The following is a 20,613-nucleotide window of genomic DNA, read 5'->3' as shown; positions in this document are numbered from 1 at the left end:
GATGACAGCAGTGCTGAGAACCAGGGGGCAGCGATTTAAGATTTGAAAAAACAAAGGTGATGAGAGGAGAAGCCTTTTGATGTAGCTAAATGGTCAGGACCTGGGACACACTGCCTGAGAGTGTGGTGGAGGCAGATTGAGTCAGGGTTTTCCACAAGGTAGGAGTAAACACCTAGGTTTTACAGGGAGAAGATGGAGGGGAGTGGGATTAATTGAGTCATTCCCACAGAATGTGACATAGACACAGCATGCTGAGCTGCCTTTCCAGACCTGTAACTACTCTTATACATACTTCTTAGTAAAATTGCTTCAAATTCTGAATGCAAATATGGAGCATTTTGTCCATTTGCCAAAACCTTCAACAACATTGAGTACAGGAGTTGGGATATGATGTTACGGCTATACAAGGCATTAGCAAGGCCCCATTTGGAGGACTGCATACAATTCTGGTTGCTCTGATATATCAAAGATGTTATTAAACTGAAAAAAGGGGTGCAAAAACAGATTTACAAGCATGTAAACGGGACTGAGGAGCTTGAGTTATAAGGAGAGGCTGAATAGACTGGGACTTGTTTCACTGGAGTTTTGAAGGTGAGGGGTGACTTTATGGAAGTTTATAAAATCATGAGATAAGGCAAATAGCCAGGGTCTTTTCCCCAGGGTAGGGGAGTCCAAAACTAGAGGATATAGGTTTAAGGTGAGAGGGGAAAGATTTAAAAGGGACCTATGGAACGACTTTTTCACACAGAGGGTGGTGCATGTATGGAATGAGCTACCAGAGGAAGTGGTGGAGGCTGGTACAGCTACAACATTTAAAAGGCATCTGGGTGGGTACATGAATAGGAAGGTTTCGAGAGATTAGGGCCAAATGCTGGCAAATGGGACTAGGTCAGTTTAGGAAATCTGTTTGTCATGGGCGAGTTGGGCTGAAGAACCTGTTTCCATGCTATACGACTTTAGATTAGAACCCCTACAGTGTGGAAACAGGCCCTTTGGCCCAACAAGTCCACACTGCCCTTTGAAGCATCCCACCCAGACCCATCCCCCTGTGACCCACACACCCTGGAACACGACGGGCAATTTCCCACGGCCGATCCACCTAACCTGCACATCTTTGGACTGTGAGAGGAAACCAGATCAAACCCACGTAGACACAGGGAGAATGTGCAAACTTCACACAGACAGTCGTCTGAGGCTGGATCGAACCCGGGTCCCTGGTGCTGTGAGGCTGCAGTGCTAACCACTGAGCCACCGTGCCACCCCAGCATTATTAAAGGAATATTGAGCAAAATAATTCTTGAAGATGCACTTTTGTCAGTAAGGGTCAGATCCATTCTAATTTCATTATTTACCCAGTTATGATTTATTGCTCTGTATTCTAGCATCTAATTAGATGAACCAAATAGTTGAAGAGAACAACATGGTAATACACAAGTCATGGCATAGACAACAATGTTTCAGTGTTTGAGATTACAGACTCAAAGTTAGGCAAAGGATTTATATCATGTCCAATACAGGGTCACTTGACCCGAAATGTTAAATTAAAAATTAGAATCATAGAACCCCTACAGTGTGGAAGCAGGTCATTCAGCCCAACAAGTCCACACTACCCCACACAGACCCATTCCCCCAGTCTAACCCAAACGTCCCTGGGCACTATAGCTTAGCTAATCTACCTACCCTGCACATCTACAGACTGTGGGAGGACACTGGAGCACCCCGAGGGACCACACACAGACACGGGGAGAATATGCAAACTCCACATAAGACAGTCACCCGAGGGTGGAATTGAGCCTGGGCCCCTGGTGCTATGAGGCAGCTGTGCTAACCACTGAGCCGCCATGCTTCGTCTCCACCAATGCTGCCAGACCTGCTGAGTTTTTCCAGCAATTACTGTATTTTGTTTCTAATGTTCAGCATCTGCAGTTCCTTGTTATTTTTTGGTTTACTGATGAATTTAGACCACTGGAGTTTACCACTCGGGCAAGAGATTCATTGCTGGCCACACTCAAAATGACTGTGATCTGTCATGGTGGTGAGTGAATATAAATCTCATTAATGTACTCTGGAATATATAATTGTTTTTCAAATATAATCCTGCTTGTCTGATTTAGTACAGCATTAAAAAAGGAATATTGAGCAAAATAACTCTTGAAGATGCACTTTTGCTGATAAGGGTCAGATCCATTCTAATTTCATTATTTACCCAGTTATGATACTGGGCCGGGAAAATCTCTGCGGACTGGACGCTCAGACATAATTTTCATCTCCACTTCTTAAATTCTGAGCTCGTTTGCAGATTATTTAAGAAAAACAGCCATACAATGATTTTGCCTATTCATTCAAAAAGAAATCGCTGCTGTTTATTTATTTCTGATTCTGAACAGAGATCAATGCAAGCCTTGCATTTTCCAAATTGGCAAAATTTACTGTCAGCATTTCTTTGTGCAAAAAGAAACTGGCAGCATCGAGAGATCGTAAGCTAAAAGACCTCATGTTTACGTATCGCCATCGGGTCCTCTGGGCAGGCTTGCTGTGTCACATCTTTTCGCCAACCATCTTAAATCACTGCCCTCTGGTTTTCAGTGTTTCCATCACTGGAACAGCATCCCTCCAGTCACTTTGTTCAGCGCCTTTATGAAGTTGAAACCCTTTACCAAGTCTCCAACTTCAAGTCAGGTTGAAGTCCAGTTGCAGGGTACTCATTTTTACATTGCAGCAATGAAGCTGCTAACAGTCAGGGCCCAGCGACAACAATGCAGCAGTGTCGGCAATCTGTTTTTCAAATCACAATGTGGTTTGAGTGGTAATTTTCTGGCCAAAACTCCCCTCATCTTCTGCCAGTGGCTCTTAAAGCCACCCAAGAAGGCAGATGAGACCCTTTTTTCACTCATTCAGGCATTCCTGGATGGTCCAGCATTTATTGCCCATCCCTAATTGCCCTTGAGAAGGCGATGGTGAGCTACCACTGCAGTCCATGTGCTGTGGGCTGACACACAATGCTCTTACAGAGGGAATTCCACGATTTTGACCCAGTGATGTTAAAGAAACAGCGGCATATTTCCGAGTCAGGACGGTGAGTGGAATTTGCAGGTGGCGGTGTTTGCACATATCTGCTGTCTTCGTCCTTCTCAATGGAAGGGGTTGTGTGTTTGGAAGGTGCCGTATGAGGATCTCTAGCGAATTTCTGCAAGGCATCTTGTAGATAGAAGACACTGCTGCTACTGAGTGTCGGTGGTGGAGGCAGTGGATGCTTGTGGATGTAGTGCCAATCAAGATTTAATGTAACATCTAAAAGATGAAACTTCCAACAGTGGAGAACTCCCTCAATACTGGACTGAAATATCAACTTGGATCCTGTATGGAGGTTCCGAGAGTGAAGCTTGAAGCAACTATCTCCGCATATAGTGGTGTGAGTATTACTGCTGTGCTGCAGTTCACACCTTACAGCTAAATTACTTTGTTAATGGAATACTGAGAAGTGCACCTGATTAAAAAAAAAACACATTTTACATAGTTAATGGAACATTACCTGAAAATAATAAAATGTTAAATAAAAACAAAGTGCTGGAGAAACTCAGCAAGTCTGTCACTGATTCTGGAGAGAGCAACTGAATTAACATTTCGAGTTGAGTCTGTTCCCTCATTAAAATTGAGTGAAGCGGAAAAAGTGGGGGCGTGCAAGGGAAGCAACAGTGAAGATCTGTGTCTGACAAAGGTACAAACAATGAGCCATTCAATCCCTGACCTTGCTCCATCTTTTAAAAAGCTCACGGCTGATGTGATTGTCATCTCAAATCCACATTCCCTCTCTTCCCCACATAAACTTTCATCTTTTTTAATAAGAATCTGTCCATTTCAGCCTTAAAAATATTCAAGGACTCTCCTTCCTCTGCCTTTTGTGGGAGGTAGTTCGAAAGACTCACAATTCTCTGAGAGAATAAATGTCACCTCATCTCTGTTTTAAATGGGCCATCCATTATTTTTAAACATTGACCCTGAGTTCTAGATTGTCCCATAAGAGTGGGGCAGCTTTCACAGCTCCCCTATCAAAGCCCCTCAGGATCTTACATGTTTCAGTCAAATCATCTCTAACTGTTCTAAATTCAACGCTAGCCTAGCCTGTCCAACATCTTTCGTCATTGGACAACCCACCCATTCCAGAGATTAATCTGGTAAACCATCAGTGAAATGCTTGCAATTAATTTACTTGTTTCTTGGAATAAGGGGAACAGTGCACTGAACAGAGTACTGCAAATTGTAGTCTCATCATTTCTAAAATGAAATCTTTACATCTGACCGTCTGCTTTGCAGTGATAATGTATTGAACTTTGCCTCACTGAAAAAAATTTGCAATTGAAATATATCAATTTTACACATATTGTTAACTATAATTGTAAACCCATTTGTACTAAATGTATCTTTAAGGCTTCTACTGATTGGATAAACACTAGAATACCTCTTTTATCTTTCTTCATCTAATCTCATTCAGTGTCTCCACTAGATATTTGGATGTCCTAAATGCTATGAACCATGCTTTTATTATCACTGCAGTAGTGGTGAAAATGAGCATTGATTTAATCAAGGTACAAAAATAAGATAGAAAGATATACATAAAATGAACAAATGAACTGGAAAATAAAGCATTTGAGAAACAACAACTTCTCTACTGTCTGAACAATCAAAGAATATGATTTGTCGACAAGACAGCTGTTGTTGCCAAAGCTTTCTGTCTGGCACTCTTCCGGACAACTGCAAGAAATACTTATTTTCAGATGTTCATGCACTTGCGATAATTTGCTGTCTGAATGGAGGGGTTAATCCACTTCACAGAAACATGGTAATCCTTGTCATATTGAGCACACTGGGGTATTGATTTTGTCCCTTATATGTTAGGTACATGCTCTTGGCGATGACATGCTCTTGGCGATGGCTCCTCTCTCTGGAAGCTACAAGATTCCTTTATCCGCAAAGTGTATTTGAACAGTTTCAAACTTCTAATGTGTAAGGCCCCAAAGCACAATACTGTGCACTATTTGCTTTAAAGTGAGCACAGCAAAGACCAAGTATTTGAGAAGTGGGGTTATTCTAGACTCAGTTATTAATCTTCAGTGCATTCTTGAAAGCAATTGTGTTGAAATACATACATTTTTAGTTTTCCTTTTTCATCTTCTTTGAACCCTCATAGAGTCATGGAGTAGTACAGCATGGAAACAGATCCTTTGGTCCAACTTACCCATGCTGACCAGATATCCAAAGTCAATCCAGTCCCACTTGCCAGCATTTGGCTCATATCCCTCTAAACCCTTCCTATTCATAAACTTATCCAGATGACTTTTAAATGTTGTAATTGTACCAGCCTCGAACACTTCCTCTGGAAGCTCATTCCATACATGTACCACCCTCTGTGTGAAAAAGTTGCTCCTTAAGGCTTATTTATATCTTTCCCCTCCCACCTTAATTCCATGCCGTCTTGTTTTGAACTCCATTGTGCTGGGGAAAAAAACCTTGCCAATTCACCCTATCCATGCCCCTCATGATTTTATAAACCATCCAAAAGGTCACCCCTCAGCCTCCTATGTCCCAGGGAAAATAGCCTGAGCCTATTCAGCCTCTCCCTATAGCTCAAACCCTCCAACCCTGGCAACATCCTTGTAAATCTTTTCTGAACCCTTTCAAGTTTAACAACATCTTTCCTATAGCAGGGAGACCTGAATTGAATGCAGTATTCCAAAAGTAGCCTAACCAATGTTATGTACAGCTGTAACATGATCTCCCAACTCTTAAACTCAATGCACTGACCTTTTAAGGCAAGTATACCAAAAGCCTTTTTCATTATCAACACAGTGTAGAGATGGAAGAACACAGCAGGTCAGGCAGCATCAGAGGAGCAGGAAAGCTGACATTTCAGGCCTAGACCCTTCTTCAGGGCTGCGGAGGGGGAAGGCAGTTGGGCAATAAATAGAGGAAAGAGGAATGGGGCTGGGGAATGGTGATGGGATGGTGGGGATTGGTCAGTGAGAACAGTGGGGTGGATAGATGGGGAAGGAGATGGACAGGTCGTGTCGGGTCAAGGAGGCGGGGATGAGAGGGAGGGTTGGACGTGGGATGACTCCGGGGCTGCAGGGAGATTTTAAAACTGGTGAACTCCATGTATCAGTCATCAGGTTGTAGGCTCCCGAGGCGGAATATGAGGTGTCGTTCCTCCAGTTTGCAGGTGACGTCATTGTGACACTGGAGGAGGCTGAGGATGGACGCGTCGCCCAAGGAGTAGGAAGGATTAGTTAAAATGGTTCACAACCAGAAAGTGCTGTTGGTTATAGCGTACAGAGCGCAGGTGCTCTGCAAATCAGTCACCGAGTCTACGATAATAAGGTGTGGAGCTGGATGAACACAGCAGGCCAAGCAGCATCAGAGGAGCAGGAAGGCTGACGTTTTGGGCTTAGACGCACATCAGCCTTCCTGCTCCTCTGATGCTGCTTGGCCTGCTGTGTTCACCCAGCTCTGCACCTTGTTATCACGGGTTGTTCCTTGTGGCCTTGTCTGATTTCTGGCTTCTGATTTTTCTCCTTATTACTTCTCTTATTTCCCTTTCTGTCTGTTGCTCTTATCCTTCCTCTGGCTCCATGCATGGGCTCCCATCCTCCTGCCAATTTAGTTTAGAACCTCCCCAACAACTCTCACAAATACTCCCAAATAGGGCATCAGTGCTGGCCCTGCCTGGGGATTTTGGCTTTTAATCTATTTATCAGAGAGGTGTAAATTATGATGACAGGTTGTCACCTAGTCACAGTATCTTACACGTTTTCTGAATCAATCTGTACAGCCATACAGTTACACACATCTGGAGCAGGTGGGGCTTGAACCCAGGCACATTATGACTGTGCTACAAGAGCTCCTGTAATAACATCAAACAACAAGCCCTGTTGGAGAAAACAGGAATGATTGCTGGACACGCTGTAGTACCTAAATACAATCGAAAAGCTCTTGTTTTACATTGTTAGTGACCCTACCTCAGAGCCAGGAGGCTTGGATTCAAGTCCCATCTTCTCCAGAAGTGTACAATAACATCTCTGAATAGATTAGTTTGAAAATATCTCAGTTTACAATAGAGTAATGTGGCACAAATAATTTGAGTTACGCAACACTTCATGCATTTGATGGAGCACACCAGGGAACATGTGAGTACGGGACACTGAAGCTCTCTAACATATAATCAGGGTTTAGAAAGAATTATGACCCTCTGTGCCTTTTAACAAAGAATGGACACAGTAATTAAGGGGTCCTTTTTAATTTCTTTGCAAGATTTGTTCTCCACAGTGATGTCGACACAGGAATGTAGTGAAGCTTGTTTTAATGGCTTCATTCGGTTCAGTACATATTGCAAACATTGATAGGCTGCCACATTGCACACTGCTGAAATGTTGGTTTCATAGCCACCTCCATCACTCCATCCCAAGCTTCTCCAGTTTACTTGTATTCCTTTCTGGAAATCATTAACTTGGGCGAGATGCTGATAATGTCACATAATCCCAAGAGATGGGTTAAAATCCCACCATGGCAGCTGGTGGAATTTAAATTTAAATGAATCAATCTGGAATTAAAAGCTAGTCGCAGTAAAGGTGACTGTAGATTCATACAGCGCAGAAAAGGCCCTTTGGACCATCGAGTCTGTGCTGACTTTATCTATGCTAGATCCACTTTCCCAGCAATTTTGGCCCATAGACTTGAATATTATGACGTTACAAGTACTGATCCAAATACCTTTTAAAGGTTGTGAAGTTCCCCATGCCATACATCATCCCAGGCAGTGCATTCCAGACCTCCATCACCTTCTGGATGAAAAATCATTTCCCAAAATCCTCTCTAAACCACGTGCCCTATACCTTAAATCACCCCCACCTCGCTGTTATTCGGACTGAGGGGAACAGCTGCTTTCTATTTACCCTGTCTATGTCCCTCATAATCTTGTCCACCTCCAGCAGGTCCCCCCTCGACCTTCTCTGATCCAAAGAAAACCACGCAAACTTATCCAGCCTGTCTTCATTGCTTTTGAGAAGTTGCTCAGTCTTCCAGTAACCACCAAGGCAAAACAGTGTATCCCTCATGAATTACCCACATGCATTTACAATGAATAAAATCCAAGGTGTTCCAAGTCCATGTTGATATGTGATAAATGACCTTGTACAAACTTTGAGAATACGGGTGAGCTTCTTCCATTCATTAGACAGTTTCAAATTAGATTGAGATTTATCAAGATTCTCTCTTTTGGACATCTCAGGAAAGGAGATGGCAGAGAATAGTGAACTTGGTGCAGATGAACATGCGAACAAGGAACAAGAGGAGGCCACTCGGCCCTTCAAGCTTGCTCCACCATTCAATAAGATCACAGCTGGTGTGATTTTAACCTCAACTTTGCATTCCTGTATAACCCACAACAATCTTTCACCCCCTCAGTCGTCAAGATTCAATCTAACTCTGCGTTAAAAATGATGAGAAATTCTGTATCCACTGCCTAGGGGCAGCATGGTGGCTCAGTGATTTAGCACTGCTGCCTCTCAGCACCAGGGATCCAGGTTTGATCCTCAGTCCCAGGTGACTGTCTGTGTGGAGTTTACACATTCTCCCCGCGTCTGCATGGGTTTCCTCTGGGTGCACCGTTTCCTCCCACAGTCCAAAGATGTACCAGTTCAGTCCATTGGCTATGGGAAATAGAGGGTTACAGAGATAAGGTGAGGAGGTGGCTCGGGGGGGTGGTCTGGATATTCTTCAGAGGGTGAATAGCCTGCTCCCACACTGTGGGAATTCTGTGAGTTTGAGGAAGGAAATTCCAACCCTCTGGAAAAAAGAATTTTCACCATCTCTGTTTTAAGCAGTGAACTGTCATTGTAGATTCCACCACAACAGCAAACATCCTTTCCACATCTGCCCAGTCAGAACAAAGAATAAAGAACAATACAGAGATAACTCAGTGTAGAGCTGGAGGAACACAGCATCAGAGAAGCAGCAAAGTCGATTTTCAGGCCAGGACCCCTTTCCCAAATCATCAACTCTCCTGCTCCTCTGATGCTGCCTGGCCTGCTGTGTTCCTCCAGCTCCACACTGTGTTGTCTCTGACTCCAGCTTCAGCAGTTCTTGCTGTCTCCAAAGGACAACACAGCTCAGCAATAGGCCCTTCGGCACTCTAAGCCTGTGCTGACACATTTTTTCCTTCCATACTAGAACTGTCTTTACTTACAGCATCCATATCGCTCTATTCCCCTCCTATTCATGTACATATCCAGGTGCTTCGTGAACGTGTCTGATTCCTACCCCTCCTCTCACCACCCTTTTTAACCTTTCAACTTCTTACATATATATACTAAGTCACCTCTGACTCTTCCAGACTCCAGACGATACAGGCTGAGCTTGTCTAGTCTTTCCTACTGGACAATCATTAAAGAACATAGACAGTACAATGCAGCACAGTAACAGGCCCTTCAGCCCATCATGTGTGCACTGACAATGATGTCATTCAAAACTAATCCCATCTGCCTGATACGGTCCGTACCCCTCTATTCCTGGCCTGATCATACGGTCGGTACCCCACTATTCCCGGCCTGATCATACAGTCGGTGCCCCTGTATTCCCGGCCTGTTCATACGGTCGGTACCCCACTATTCCCGGCCTGATCATACAGTCGGTACCCCTCTATTCCCGGCCTGTTCATACGGTCGGTACCCCTCTATTCCCGGCCTGTTCATACGGTCGGTACACTCTATTCCCGGCCCGTTCATACAGTCGGTACCCCTCTATTCCTGGCCTGTTCATACGGTCAGTACCCCTCTATTCCCGGCCTGTTCATACGGTCGGTACCACTCTATTCCCGGCCTGTTCATACGGTCGGCACCCCTCTATTCCCAGCCTGTTCATACGGTCCGTACCCCTCTATTCCCGGCCCGTTCATACGGTCCATACCCCTCTATTCCTGGCCTATTCATACAGTCCATACCCCTCTACTCCCGGCCCATTCATATGTCTGTCCAAATGCCTCTTAAATATTGCTTTCATATCTGCTCCCATTACCTCCCCTGACAGCACTTTCCAGGCACCTACTACCCTCTGTGTAGAAAAAAAAACTTTCCTGAAACAACTTCTTTAAACTTTCCTCCTCTCACCTTCAAACATCTGCCACCTAATATTTGACAATTTCTACCCTGGGAAAGAAACTCCGGCTATCCACCCTGTCCATGCCTCTCATAATTTTATAAATTTCTATCAGGTCACCCCTCCACTTCCAACACTCTATTGAAAACAGTTCAAGTTTGTCCAAATACTCCTTTTAGCTCATACAGTCCAATCCAGGCAACATCCTGGTAAACTTCCTCTTCACCCTCTCTAAAACCTCCACACCCCTCCTAGAACTGCACTCAGAGCTCCAAATGTGGTCTAACTAAAATTTCACACAGCTGCAACATGACTCGTCAACCTTTTGATTTGACTTATTGTTGTCACATGTACTGAGATACAGTGAAAAGTGTTGTACTGTGTGCTATCCAGGCAAATCATACCTTACATAATTACATTAGGGTAATCAAACAGAATGCAGAATATGGTATTATAGCTACAGGGAAGTTGCAAACAAAGATCAACTGTAACGTATGAGAGGTGTGGTCATAAATCTGGTAACAGCAGGGAAGAAGCTGTTATTAAATCCTTTGGGACATGTTTTCTGTCTGATGCAAAAGATGGGAGAGTGTAACTGGGATGGGAGGGGTTTTTGATTATGTTGGCTGATTTCCTGAGGCAGCAGGAAGTGTTGACAGAGGCAATAGTTGGAAAGCTGTTTTGTGTGATGGACTGGAATGTGTTCACAACTCTGTAATTTAGTTGCCATGCTATATTGTGATGCATCCAGATAGGATGCTTTCTATGGTGCGTCCATAAAATTGGGTAAGAATCCTTGGGCAGTAATGTATATTCAATGCCCTGACTGATGAGGGCAAGCATTGCCCCATATGTCTTCTTTACCAACTTATTACGACTTGCAGGGAACCATGGGCTTGCACCACAAGATCCCTCCGTATATCAATGTTCCTAAGGGTTCTGCCATTTACTGTACACTTTACTCTTGCATTTGACCTCCCTTACCGTTCAGGGTTCCCAAGTCTTGCCATCCTCATCTTTTATCCTCACAGGAACGTGCTGGTCCTGACTCTGATCAAGTGACTGTTAAAAAATTCCCACAGGTCAGATGTGGATTTGCCCTCAAGCAGCCACCCGCATCCTAATTTTTCCAGTTCTTGTCGAATACTATTGAAGTTAGCCTTCCCCCAGTTTAGCACTTTCACCTGAGGACCAGTCTTATTCTATTCATAACTACCTTAAAACTTAGGGAGTTATGATCATGTTTCCCAAATAGTCCCCAACTAAAACTTCGAACACCTGGCTAGGCTCGTTCCTCATGACAATGTCTAACGTGCCCTCCTCCCTGGTTGGAATATCTACATATTGTTTAAGAAATCCTCCTGGATTCACCGAACAGATTCTGTTTCATATAAGCCCCTGGCACTAAGGGAGTTTGAATCAATATTGAGGATGTTAAAATCACCCATTACAACTACTCTGATGTTTTACACCTTTCCATGATCTGCTTACATATCTGTTTCTCCATCTCCTGCTGGTTATTGGGAGGCCTACAGCATGACCCCATCATATTGTCTGCACCTTTCTTATTCTTAAGTTCTACCTATATTGCCCTGCTAGATGAGCCCTCCAAGATGTACTTTCTTAGTACAGCAGTGGCATTGTCTTTAATTAGTAACACAACTCCACCAAACCTTTTTACATCCCTCTCTACCACGCCTGAAATACGGGAATGTTGAGCTGCCTGTCCTGCTTTTCTCTCAATGAAATTTCTGAAATGACTACCACATCTCAGTTCCGCGTACTAATCCAGGCCCTAGGCTCATCTGCTTTATCTGATATAGTTCTTAGATTAAAATAGATACAAATCAGACCACCAGTCTCACTGTGTTCAATATCCTAGTTCTGCCTGTTCTTCCTATCAGGCTTAGTTGACTTAACTCCTACCTTGCTTTCAATCATTACCCTGCCTCACAAACTTAAATCCTCCCTAGTGGCACCAGTAAAGCTCCAGGTGTTAGTCTATTATTCCAGGTATTGGTCTAGTAAACCTTCTCTGATGGTTTCAAATGCATTGACATCCTTCCATAAACACGGTGACCAGCACAGTGCACAGCACTCCAGATGCAGTTTCACCAAATCCCCTGTATAACTGAAGTGTACCCTTCCTACTCTTGTATTCAATGCCACTCACAATAATATACATTATTCTTGACAGCTTTTTTGATTACTTGCTGTACCCACATACTAACCTTGTGTGATTCATGCACTAGGATACCCGGGTTGCTCTACAGCTCACAGCTCTGCTACCTCTCACCACTTAAATAATGTGCTCCTTGTTTATTCTTCCTGCGCAGTTGAATAATTTGGAACTTTATTCTGTAGAGAAATGAAGCTGAGGGCTGATTCAGGGGAGGTTTTTAAAAAGACAAGAGGCTTTAATAAGGCAGATGTAGTGAAGATATTTCCACTTGTGGGGCAGATCAAGGTGCAATTGAGTCAAATAGTCCAGATGGAGATAACAGAAAGCCAGATTATCAAAAGAGAGAGAAGTAACTGCAAGAATAAACTGATGGGATACAAGAATGTTACTGTTACCAGCACAGATAAGGTGGTCTTTTGCAATGCTGTAAATTCAATGCGGTCCTAGACTACTTGACAAGGCAACTCATAGATACCATAACTGAGATTGAAGTGTTTGGGACACAGTTTTCCTCCTTGCCCATCCCTAATCGCCCTGGAACCGAATGGCTTACTTGGTTATTTCAGAGGGCAGTTAAGATTTAACAATAATACTGTGGGCCTGGAGTAAGCCAGCCCAGGTAAAGATGGTAGATTTCCTTCCCTGAAGGATAAATAAACCAAATGGGCTTTTTCTTTACAACTAACAACGGCTTGTGGCGAAGCTGAGGCTAAATTACACCAGCTGCCATGGGGTGGATTTAAACTCATATCCCTACAGCATTAGCCTGGGCCAATGGGACGACCAGAAAGATTATTTAACCACACCATCTCCTTTGAAATGTTGAGAAACCAGCAATTGTTTTTCCTTTGTCATTCCCTGTTGATTGTTATTGTCACGTGCATTTTGGATTTTAATAATTTTGTTGATTTCTTACTTCTGTTGACTCACAAAATTGTTTTCAATGTTTCATTACATACACACCATGAAAGAGTTGTTGAATGAATAGATGAGATGCTTTTTAATATCAGAGAGAAAGTGAACTCACTATGTGGCACTGGGCTAGCTATGCCCATCCGTTCGACAGCTCCAGGGCACCAATGATCCTAGCTTTCAAGATTTGCTGAATGGGTCATTTCTCAGAGGCACTTTCTTTCGGATAACTTCATTCGGATGAATATTGCAAGTGCTGAAAACCGATGGTTGAGCCAAATCTGCCTGCGCCCCTCACAAATCAGCTTTCCACACACTTCACCATCACCTTTTACCTGGAAGAGGATTTCTCTTATTTTCCGCTGTCTCCCAGGCCCATTGTCACTCTTTGACCTCAGTTCTGAAGTCTGCTTGTTTTGCCAACAATAACTTGAAGACAATAGGGCCTGGAAAGGTGTCCCTCAGCCATAGAAGGGGATGTTAGGTGTTTGGTCAAAGTGATTAGTTTGAAACAAGGGTATTGATGGGAAGAGCGACCATTGACAGATGAACTCCTGTTAAGAATTTTTAAAATGTATTCTTTCACAGAATGACAACATCAGTGTTGATTATCAATCTTTAATTGCCCTTGAACTGAGTGGTATGCTCAAGTAAGAGTCAACACTTGGCTGTGGGTCTGGACTCACATGTAGGTCTGACCTGGTAAAGGCAATAGGCGTTCTTTCCTGAAGGATTAGTGACCCATTTGGGTTTTTGATGACAATCAGATGATGGTTGTCATGGTCACCATCGAAGAGACTAACATTCAATTCCAGATCTCATGAATTAAATTTAAATTCCACCAGCTGCCATGATGGGATTTGAAATCATGCCATCAAATCTTTGGCCTGGTTCTTTGGATTATGAGTGACATTATCACCACACTGCTGTGTTCCCATTATATTGGAGCAAATGTACTTAGAACCAAACAATAGCAGACCACATTAACTGTACAGTGAGCAATGTTGAAGGAGGATTGAATGATCAAGTCTGTTGAAAGTTTCAGTGTGTACAATGGTAGCAACTGGTGAACACAGTCATAGTCTTTGTAAAACTCTCTACATAGTCTCTAAAATACTACCTCCACAGTCTATGACTAACTGCTATTAATTTTGTCATTCAGCTTGTTTATCACTAGGAAAAAAAAATCGAACTCCAGGGGTTTCTAACTGTCCGAATGCATCATTTGTACCGAATTGCTATTTATCCTCGCCAGATTTTTATGTCTGCAGTGATTGGTCTGTGCAAAATATTACGACAGTCACAACTAATGTCAAGCCACCAGGAAAAGTGCTGATGCTGCTGTTTGCAGGTAATGTTATTGAATCTGTGCCAAGGTTAGTGTTAGCAAAAGGCATGGGGGAGCTCAGGCCCAATAACATCAGCGTTATTAGTTACAGAGTGCCAGCAAATAAAACTCAAATGCAATAATGGATCTTCCAAAGTGGAAAATGCACATACACACACACACACACACACACACACACACACACACACACACACACACACAAAACACAAAAATAAATGGATTTCTATGTCGAGTGAAAAGGTAGATTACACAGTGTATCCAACCAAAGTCTTGACTGAATTTACAATTCCTCCTTCTCCAATTACATTCAGACTTTCTGAATCTCAGTGAACTGTTTGAATGTGGCAACAGGCTTATCAAGACCACATGATCTGATCAATCTGGATCTTTTATACTAAATCCTTTGACCTTCCTTACATCAAGTGTGGGAAGAGGCTATTCGGCCCACAATGTTGTGCCAATGTCTTACTCTACTAAGACCAATCTAACTTGCAGACCCTACATTTTACTATCCTCCATGTGCCGACCTAAGAGTCGCTTAAAAGTCTCTAAACTATCTGACTCCACGACCACTGCCGGCAGTGCATTTCACACACCCACCACTCTGTGTGAAGAACCTACCTCTGACATCTCCCCTATACCTTCCTCCAATCACCTTAAAATTATGCCCCCTCATGATAGCCATTTCTGCCCTGGGGAAAAGTCTCTGGCTATCCACTCTATCTATGCCTCTCATCATCCTGTAAACCTCTATCAAGTCACCTCTCATCCTTCTTTGCTCCAATGAGAAAAGCCCTAACTCCCTCAACCTTTCCTCATAAGACCTGCCCTCCAGTCCAAGCAGTGTCCTGGTAAATCTCCTCTGCACCCTCTCTAAAGCTTCCACATCTTTCCCTGTAATGAGGCGACCAGAACTGAATACAATATTCCAAGTGTGGTCTAACCAGAGTTTTATAGAGCTGCAGCATAACCTCGCAGCTCTTAAACTCAATTTCCCCTGCCAATGAAAGCCAACACACCATACGCCTTCTTAACAACCCTATCAACTTGGGGAGCACACTTGAGGGATCTATGACCCCAAGATCCCTCTGTTCCTCCACACTGCCAAGAATTCTGCATTCAAATTAGACCTTCCAAAATGAATCACTTCACACTTTTCTGGGTTGAATTCCATCTGCCACTTCTATGCCCAGCTCTGCATCCTGTCAATGTCCCATTGCAACCTACAACAGCCCTCCAGGCTGTCCACAACTCCACCAAACTTCGTGTCATCGGCAAACTTACTAACCCACTGACACTGTAACTTGGTCTCAGTGCTGTATAGACGTGTCAGACTGGGCTGCGGGCTGGATTTCCGTCTCCTCAGTGAGAATCAGGACTTTGCGCCCCTCCTCCACCCCAATCCTGACTGTGGCCGCAACGTCATGTTGTCACCCCGAGGAAGAGGCAACAGGCTGCTTTGGGCTCACAGCCTCCTGAAGCAGGTCTGAGGTGTGCCAACGCTGGAATCAAGCAGTTAAGGCAGCCTACCAGCACTATTCATTGGGACATCAGACTAGTTGTCCCCAAAGTTGGTAGCTCCCTAATCTCTCACCACTTACTCCCCCATGCTGCTTCTAATACTCCCCCCCAGGATCCCTCCTTCAATCCCTTCCAAGCTCCATTCAACTTCCATGCTAGTCTCCCAGGATCTCCAAGTATGTTTGTACCCAATAATAATACTGGTAAGTCTTTGAAATACTCATGAAGTACAGAAAAAATATTTCAGACATTCAACATTCTCTTTTTTAAAACTTCTGCCTCCCTTACATTCTCAAACATGGCAGATATTCAACTGTTGAAGAAAAGTACACATTATTGAGGTGAAATTCCTGGTTACAATTTGGGATTTGTTTTGGCTGATAATGTTCAAGGCAAAGTGCAATTCACTGAGGCAGCCACATTGACTCTTTAATTGTTACAATGGAAGGCCAAGCTACCAGAACTGCCATCGCCCTCCCTTACCACAGTTAGCTTTTGGCCTGAGATTTCACCTGCCGTTCCCACTCAGTTTTAAAAGTTGCTCAATGCCAAGTTTTCAGACTGCGTTGTTTGGACGTAAACCAGTTGTTGAATTTCATAATTACACAGAAGCCCAGAAAAATCCAGCAGGTGCTTTGCGCAATGCATTTTGAAAATAATAGCATGCAATATTTCATGTTTTTGAACAATACCTTTACTGACATTTGGATTTATTTTTAAATCGATTCTCAGGATGTGGGCATCAAAAGGCAAGGCTGGCATTCGTTGTCGATCCCTTGTTGCCTTGGCAACCAAGTTTCTACATCAGAGGGCAGGTAAGAGTCAAATCCATCAACATGGAACAGGAGTCGTAGAGTCAAACAGCGCAGAAACAGACCATTCGGTCCAACTAGTCTATGCTGACCATGTTCCCAAACTAAACCAGTTCCATCTGCCTGTGCTTGGCCCATATCCCCCCCAAACCCTTCTTATTCATGTACTTATCCAAATGTATTTAAAATGTTGCAATTGTACCGCATCGAACACTATCTCTGGCAATTTATTCCACATATGAACCACTCTCTGTGTAAAAAAATGCTGCCCATCTGTCCTTTTTAAATATTTCACACCTTAAAAATATGTCCCTAGTTTTGAACTCCTCCATCCTCAGGAAAAAACCTTTGCTATTCACTTTATCTATGCCCCTCCTGATTTTATAGGCTTCAATAAAGTCACTCCTCGACCTCCTACACTCCAGTGGAAAAAGGTCCCAGCCTAACCAGTCTATTTTTATATCTCAGACCCTGTATTCCCAGCAGCATCCTGGTAATTTTTTCTTCTGACCCTCTCCAGTTTGATAATATCCTTCCCATAACAGGATGACCAGGGCAGCACACTGGGGGACTAAACTGCATTTATTTTGATGCAAGAGGTCTTTTCATTTTCTTTTCTCTGGAATGGAAACATCAGCGAGATATCATGCAGTGCTTTCACCTTTAATGTGAGATGCCACTGTTGGCAAGGCTTCCAACCTCCTTCACAAATGTCCAGTCCATTAACTCTGTTGCTCTCCATCTTCCCACACACTGTTGAGTACTCATAGCATTCTCTGTTTTTACTGAAAACTTAATAAGTCATTATATAAGGTGCCAATCAAGAGACTGGGAAGAGGCTGTATCAGAAGAAGTTGAGTAGATCCTTGAATGCTTTTACAAATTTGTAATACTATTTGAAACCTGCTGGAGTTGTGCTCCCAGTCACTCAGTCATTGCACTTCGGTTCATGTGGAAAAGACAAGAAGAAACACTAGGCATTTTTTTTCTATTAGGACATGAGCCTCTTGTACCTGCATTACTAAATGTGTACAAAATGCGATATGCACTGACTGATACAAGATTTCAAAGTCACATCACATGAAATTAAAGTGAAAGATGACAATGCAAACTTATTATTTATACCAATTTAGTTAATGCTGTGTATTTTAAAGGTGTGTGTTTATGCATGCACAAGTACAAATATCTAAAGCAAATATTTCAAGAGCTTCAATAAAATCGACACAGTTACAAGAAAGCTGATAAACCCAAAACAGCCATGAACATATAAATTTATGAAGAGAATGGGGACGCAGTGGTGTAGTGGTGATGTCACTGGGCTAGCAATCCAGCACCAAATATTCTAGGGGCATGGGTTCAAGTCTCAGCGTGGAAAGTTGTGGTAGGTGAATCCGGTACAATATATACTGATGGCAATCACTTAACCCACGGTGGCTCAATGGTTAGCACTGCTGCCTCACAGCACCAGGGACCAGGTTTGATTCCAACCTTCGGTGACTCTCTGTGTGGAGTTTGCATGTTCTCCCTGTGTCTGCGTGGGTTTCCTCCAGGTGATTAGATTAGATTAGATTCCCTACAGTGTGGAAACAGGCCCTTCAGCCCAACAAGTCCACACTGCCTCTTGCAGCATCCCACCCAGACCCATCCCCCTATAACCCATACACCCCTGAACACTACGGGCAATTTAGCATGGCCGATCCACCTAGTCTGCACATCTTTGGGCTGTGGGAAGAAACCGGAGCACCTGGAGTAAACCCACACAGACACGGGGAGAACGTGCAAACTCCACACAGACAGTTACCCGAGGCTGGAAATGAGCCTTGCTCCCTGGTGCTGTGAGGCTGCAGTGCTAACCACTGAGCCACCAGGTGCTCTGGTTTTCTCCCACAGTCTAAAGAAACAGATTAGGTGGATTGTCCATATGGAATGCAGCATTACAGGGATAGGGTAGGGGGGGGTGCTCTGCTCTTTGGAAGGTCAGTGTGTACTCATTGGGCCAAATGGCCTGCTCCCCACTGTAGGGATTCTATGAGTACTGTGCGGCTTGTACCGACATACATGATAGATAAATCCAAAATTCTTGTACAGCAGAAGATGACAACACAACACACAGGGACTTTCCCCAGATTCCAACAGAAGCATTCTTGGTTCAGATACAAATATATTGGTATTCTACGCTGCTTACAACTTGTTTTTAAAATGGTTTCCTTTATCTCTTCAGTTTTCGCCAACTTTCTTCATTTCACCAAAGAGCTGCTCTACTTCCTTCTCCTGCCCCATTTTACATTCTATCTTCTTGACCTAAACCACAGCAACCCTTAGCTCGCCTCCCACCAATTCGCAGAAACTCTTCGTCCTTTCTCTTGCTGAGGGATGCATTTTCCTCCTTTCACAGTTCTGACTACTTTTGCCTCTTAAATCCCTTCACACAACGCATAAACGTTAGATTGCGGTAAAGAGCTTAGGATTCCTTCGCTGAAGGACATTTGTGAACCAGATGGGTCTTGCAATAACTTTTACTGCTGCATGCTTTTCATTAACAGATATGTTACAAAGAAAAATAATGTTCAAACTCTCATGAGGCAGGGCCCTAAATTGTTTGTTGGGAAATCACCCTTGAGGAATTGTACAAACAACATGTCATCAAGATTGCAGCAAAATGTTAAACCCAGTCAGAAAGTCCTCCGTCTACTGTTTGATAGCTCATGGGGATCACAAGCTGATTCCCTAGCTGATTCTTCTGGCTCTCCCTGGCATTTGTCAGACATAGTCTCAGTGTGGGACCAATCTGTTTACTCCAAATGTATTGACATGCAACTCATCTCGACAATACATCATCACAGACACTGTTCCACCACTAACGCCCCTTTGCCTGGCTCCCAGTCTTGAGCAATACTCCCCAACCTGACCCACCTTGCCCATCTATCCATGTCAGGAGGTCTTTTTAACAGGCACATCACTGGAAAAGATCCGCCCCACCTCCTGCCTACCTTTATTCAGTTACTTCCCTAACCCACTGGCAAGATGTTCTCCTCACTCCAAACCCGTATGGTTAAACCCATCACCACCGAGGGATAGCAGCTGGAGAAAGCATTCAGTGGAAACCACCCTCTCTTCGCAGACTCCACGGGTGTCCACCCTGCTTTCAATCTCTCACAGACTGCTCAAGGTCTCTCTGCAGCAACAGGAGTGCGATCTGCAAGACCAGCCAGGTTTATATCTGTGGAACCATTTAGTGGTGGCTTGAGCTGCCAACAGTCCTCTTTTCTACACTTTGTCTGAGAATCTGTTTGGTTAAGTTTGGTACAAGGAGAAACCACTCCGGAGTCCAAACAAAAAGAATCACTGGTCTTAAAAATAAGACAGTTTATTACACAGTAACAATGGGTATAAATGACTAATCTAGAGATTCCATGTCTGTTTTCATCAGCATGTAGTGCCACACTCCTTAGTTTTCTACCTAGGGCTGTGTGACATTATCAGATTGTGAAGAAAGTGACCAATGTAATGTAAAGTGTTGAGGTGTTATATATGTTAATAGAAGTTAATGAAAATAGAATGTGCTGTAATCAGCATTTGAATGCATGTCAAGAAGCTAAAAGTAAACACCATACAGAAAAGCATGGACCTTTGAAGCTTTACTGTTGGAAAATAGCCAAACACATTTAAGATAAACACTATAGGCAAATTAA

At 43.4% G+C, this 20,613-nt stretch overlaps 1 protein-coding gene across 3 annotated transcripts in view; it reads right to left on the bottom strand.

The window, feature by feature from the left end:
• LOC125461687 (leucine-rich repeat transmembrane neuronal protein 3-like) overlaps positions 1-20,613 on the bottom strand; it is a 347,357-nt gene that overhangs the window by 238,312 nt on the left and 88,432 nt on the right. The window contains exon 3 of one of the 3 annotated variants that reach the window (XM_048550692.2): positions 2,466-3,487. The exons of the other annotated variants lie outside the window; for them this stretch is intronic. Within the exon in view, the coding sequence (XP_048406649.2) occupies positions 3,464-3,487 (24 nt within the window). The 3' untranslated portion in view covers positions 2,466-3,463. Of the gene's footprint in view, positions 1-2,465; positions 3,488-20,613 lie in introns of those variants that run through there. 3 annotated transcript variants of the gene reach the window in all.

This window comes from Stegostoma tigrinum, chromosome 20 (genome assembly GCF_030684315.1).
Source record: "Stegostoma tigrinum isolate sSteTig4 chromosome 20, sSteTig4.hap1, whole genome shotgun sequence".
Classification (NCBI taxonomy): domain Eukaryota; kingdom Metazoa; phylum Chordata; class Chondrichthyes; order Orectolobiformes; family Stegostomatidae; genus Stegostoma; species Stegostoma tigrinum.
This window is presented reverse-complemented; position numbering and strand designations above follow the sequence as displayed.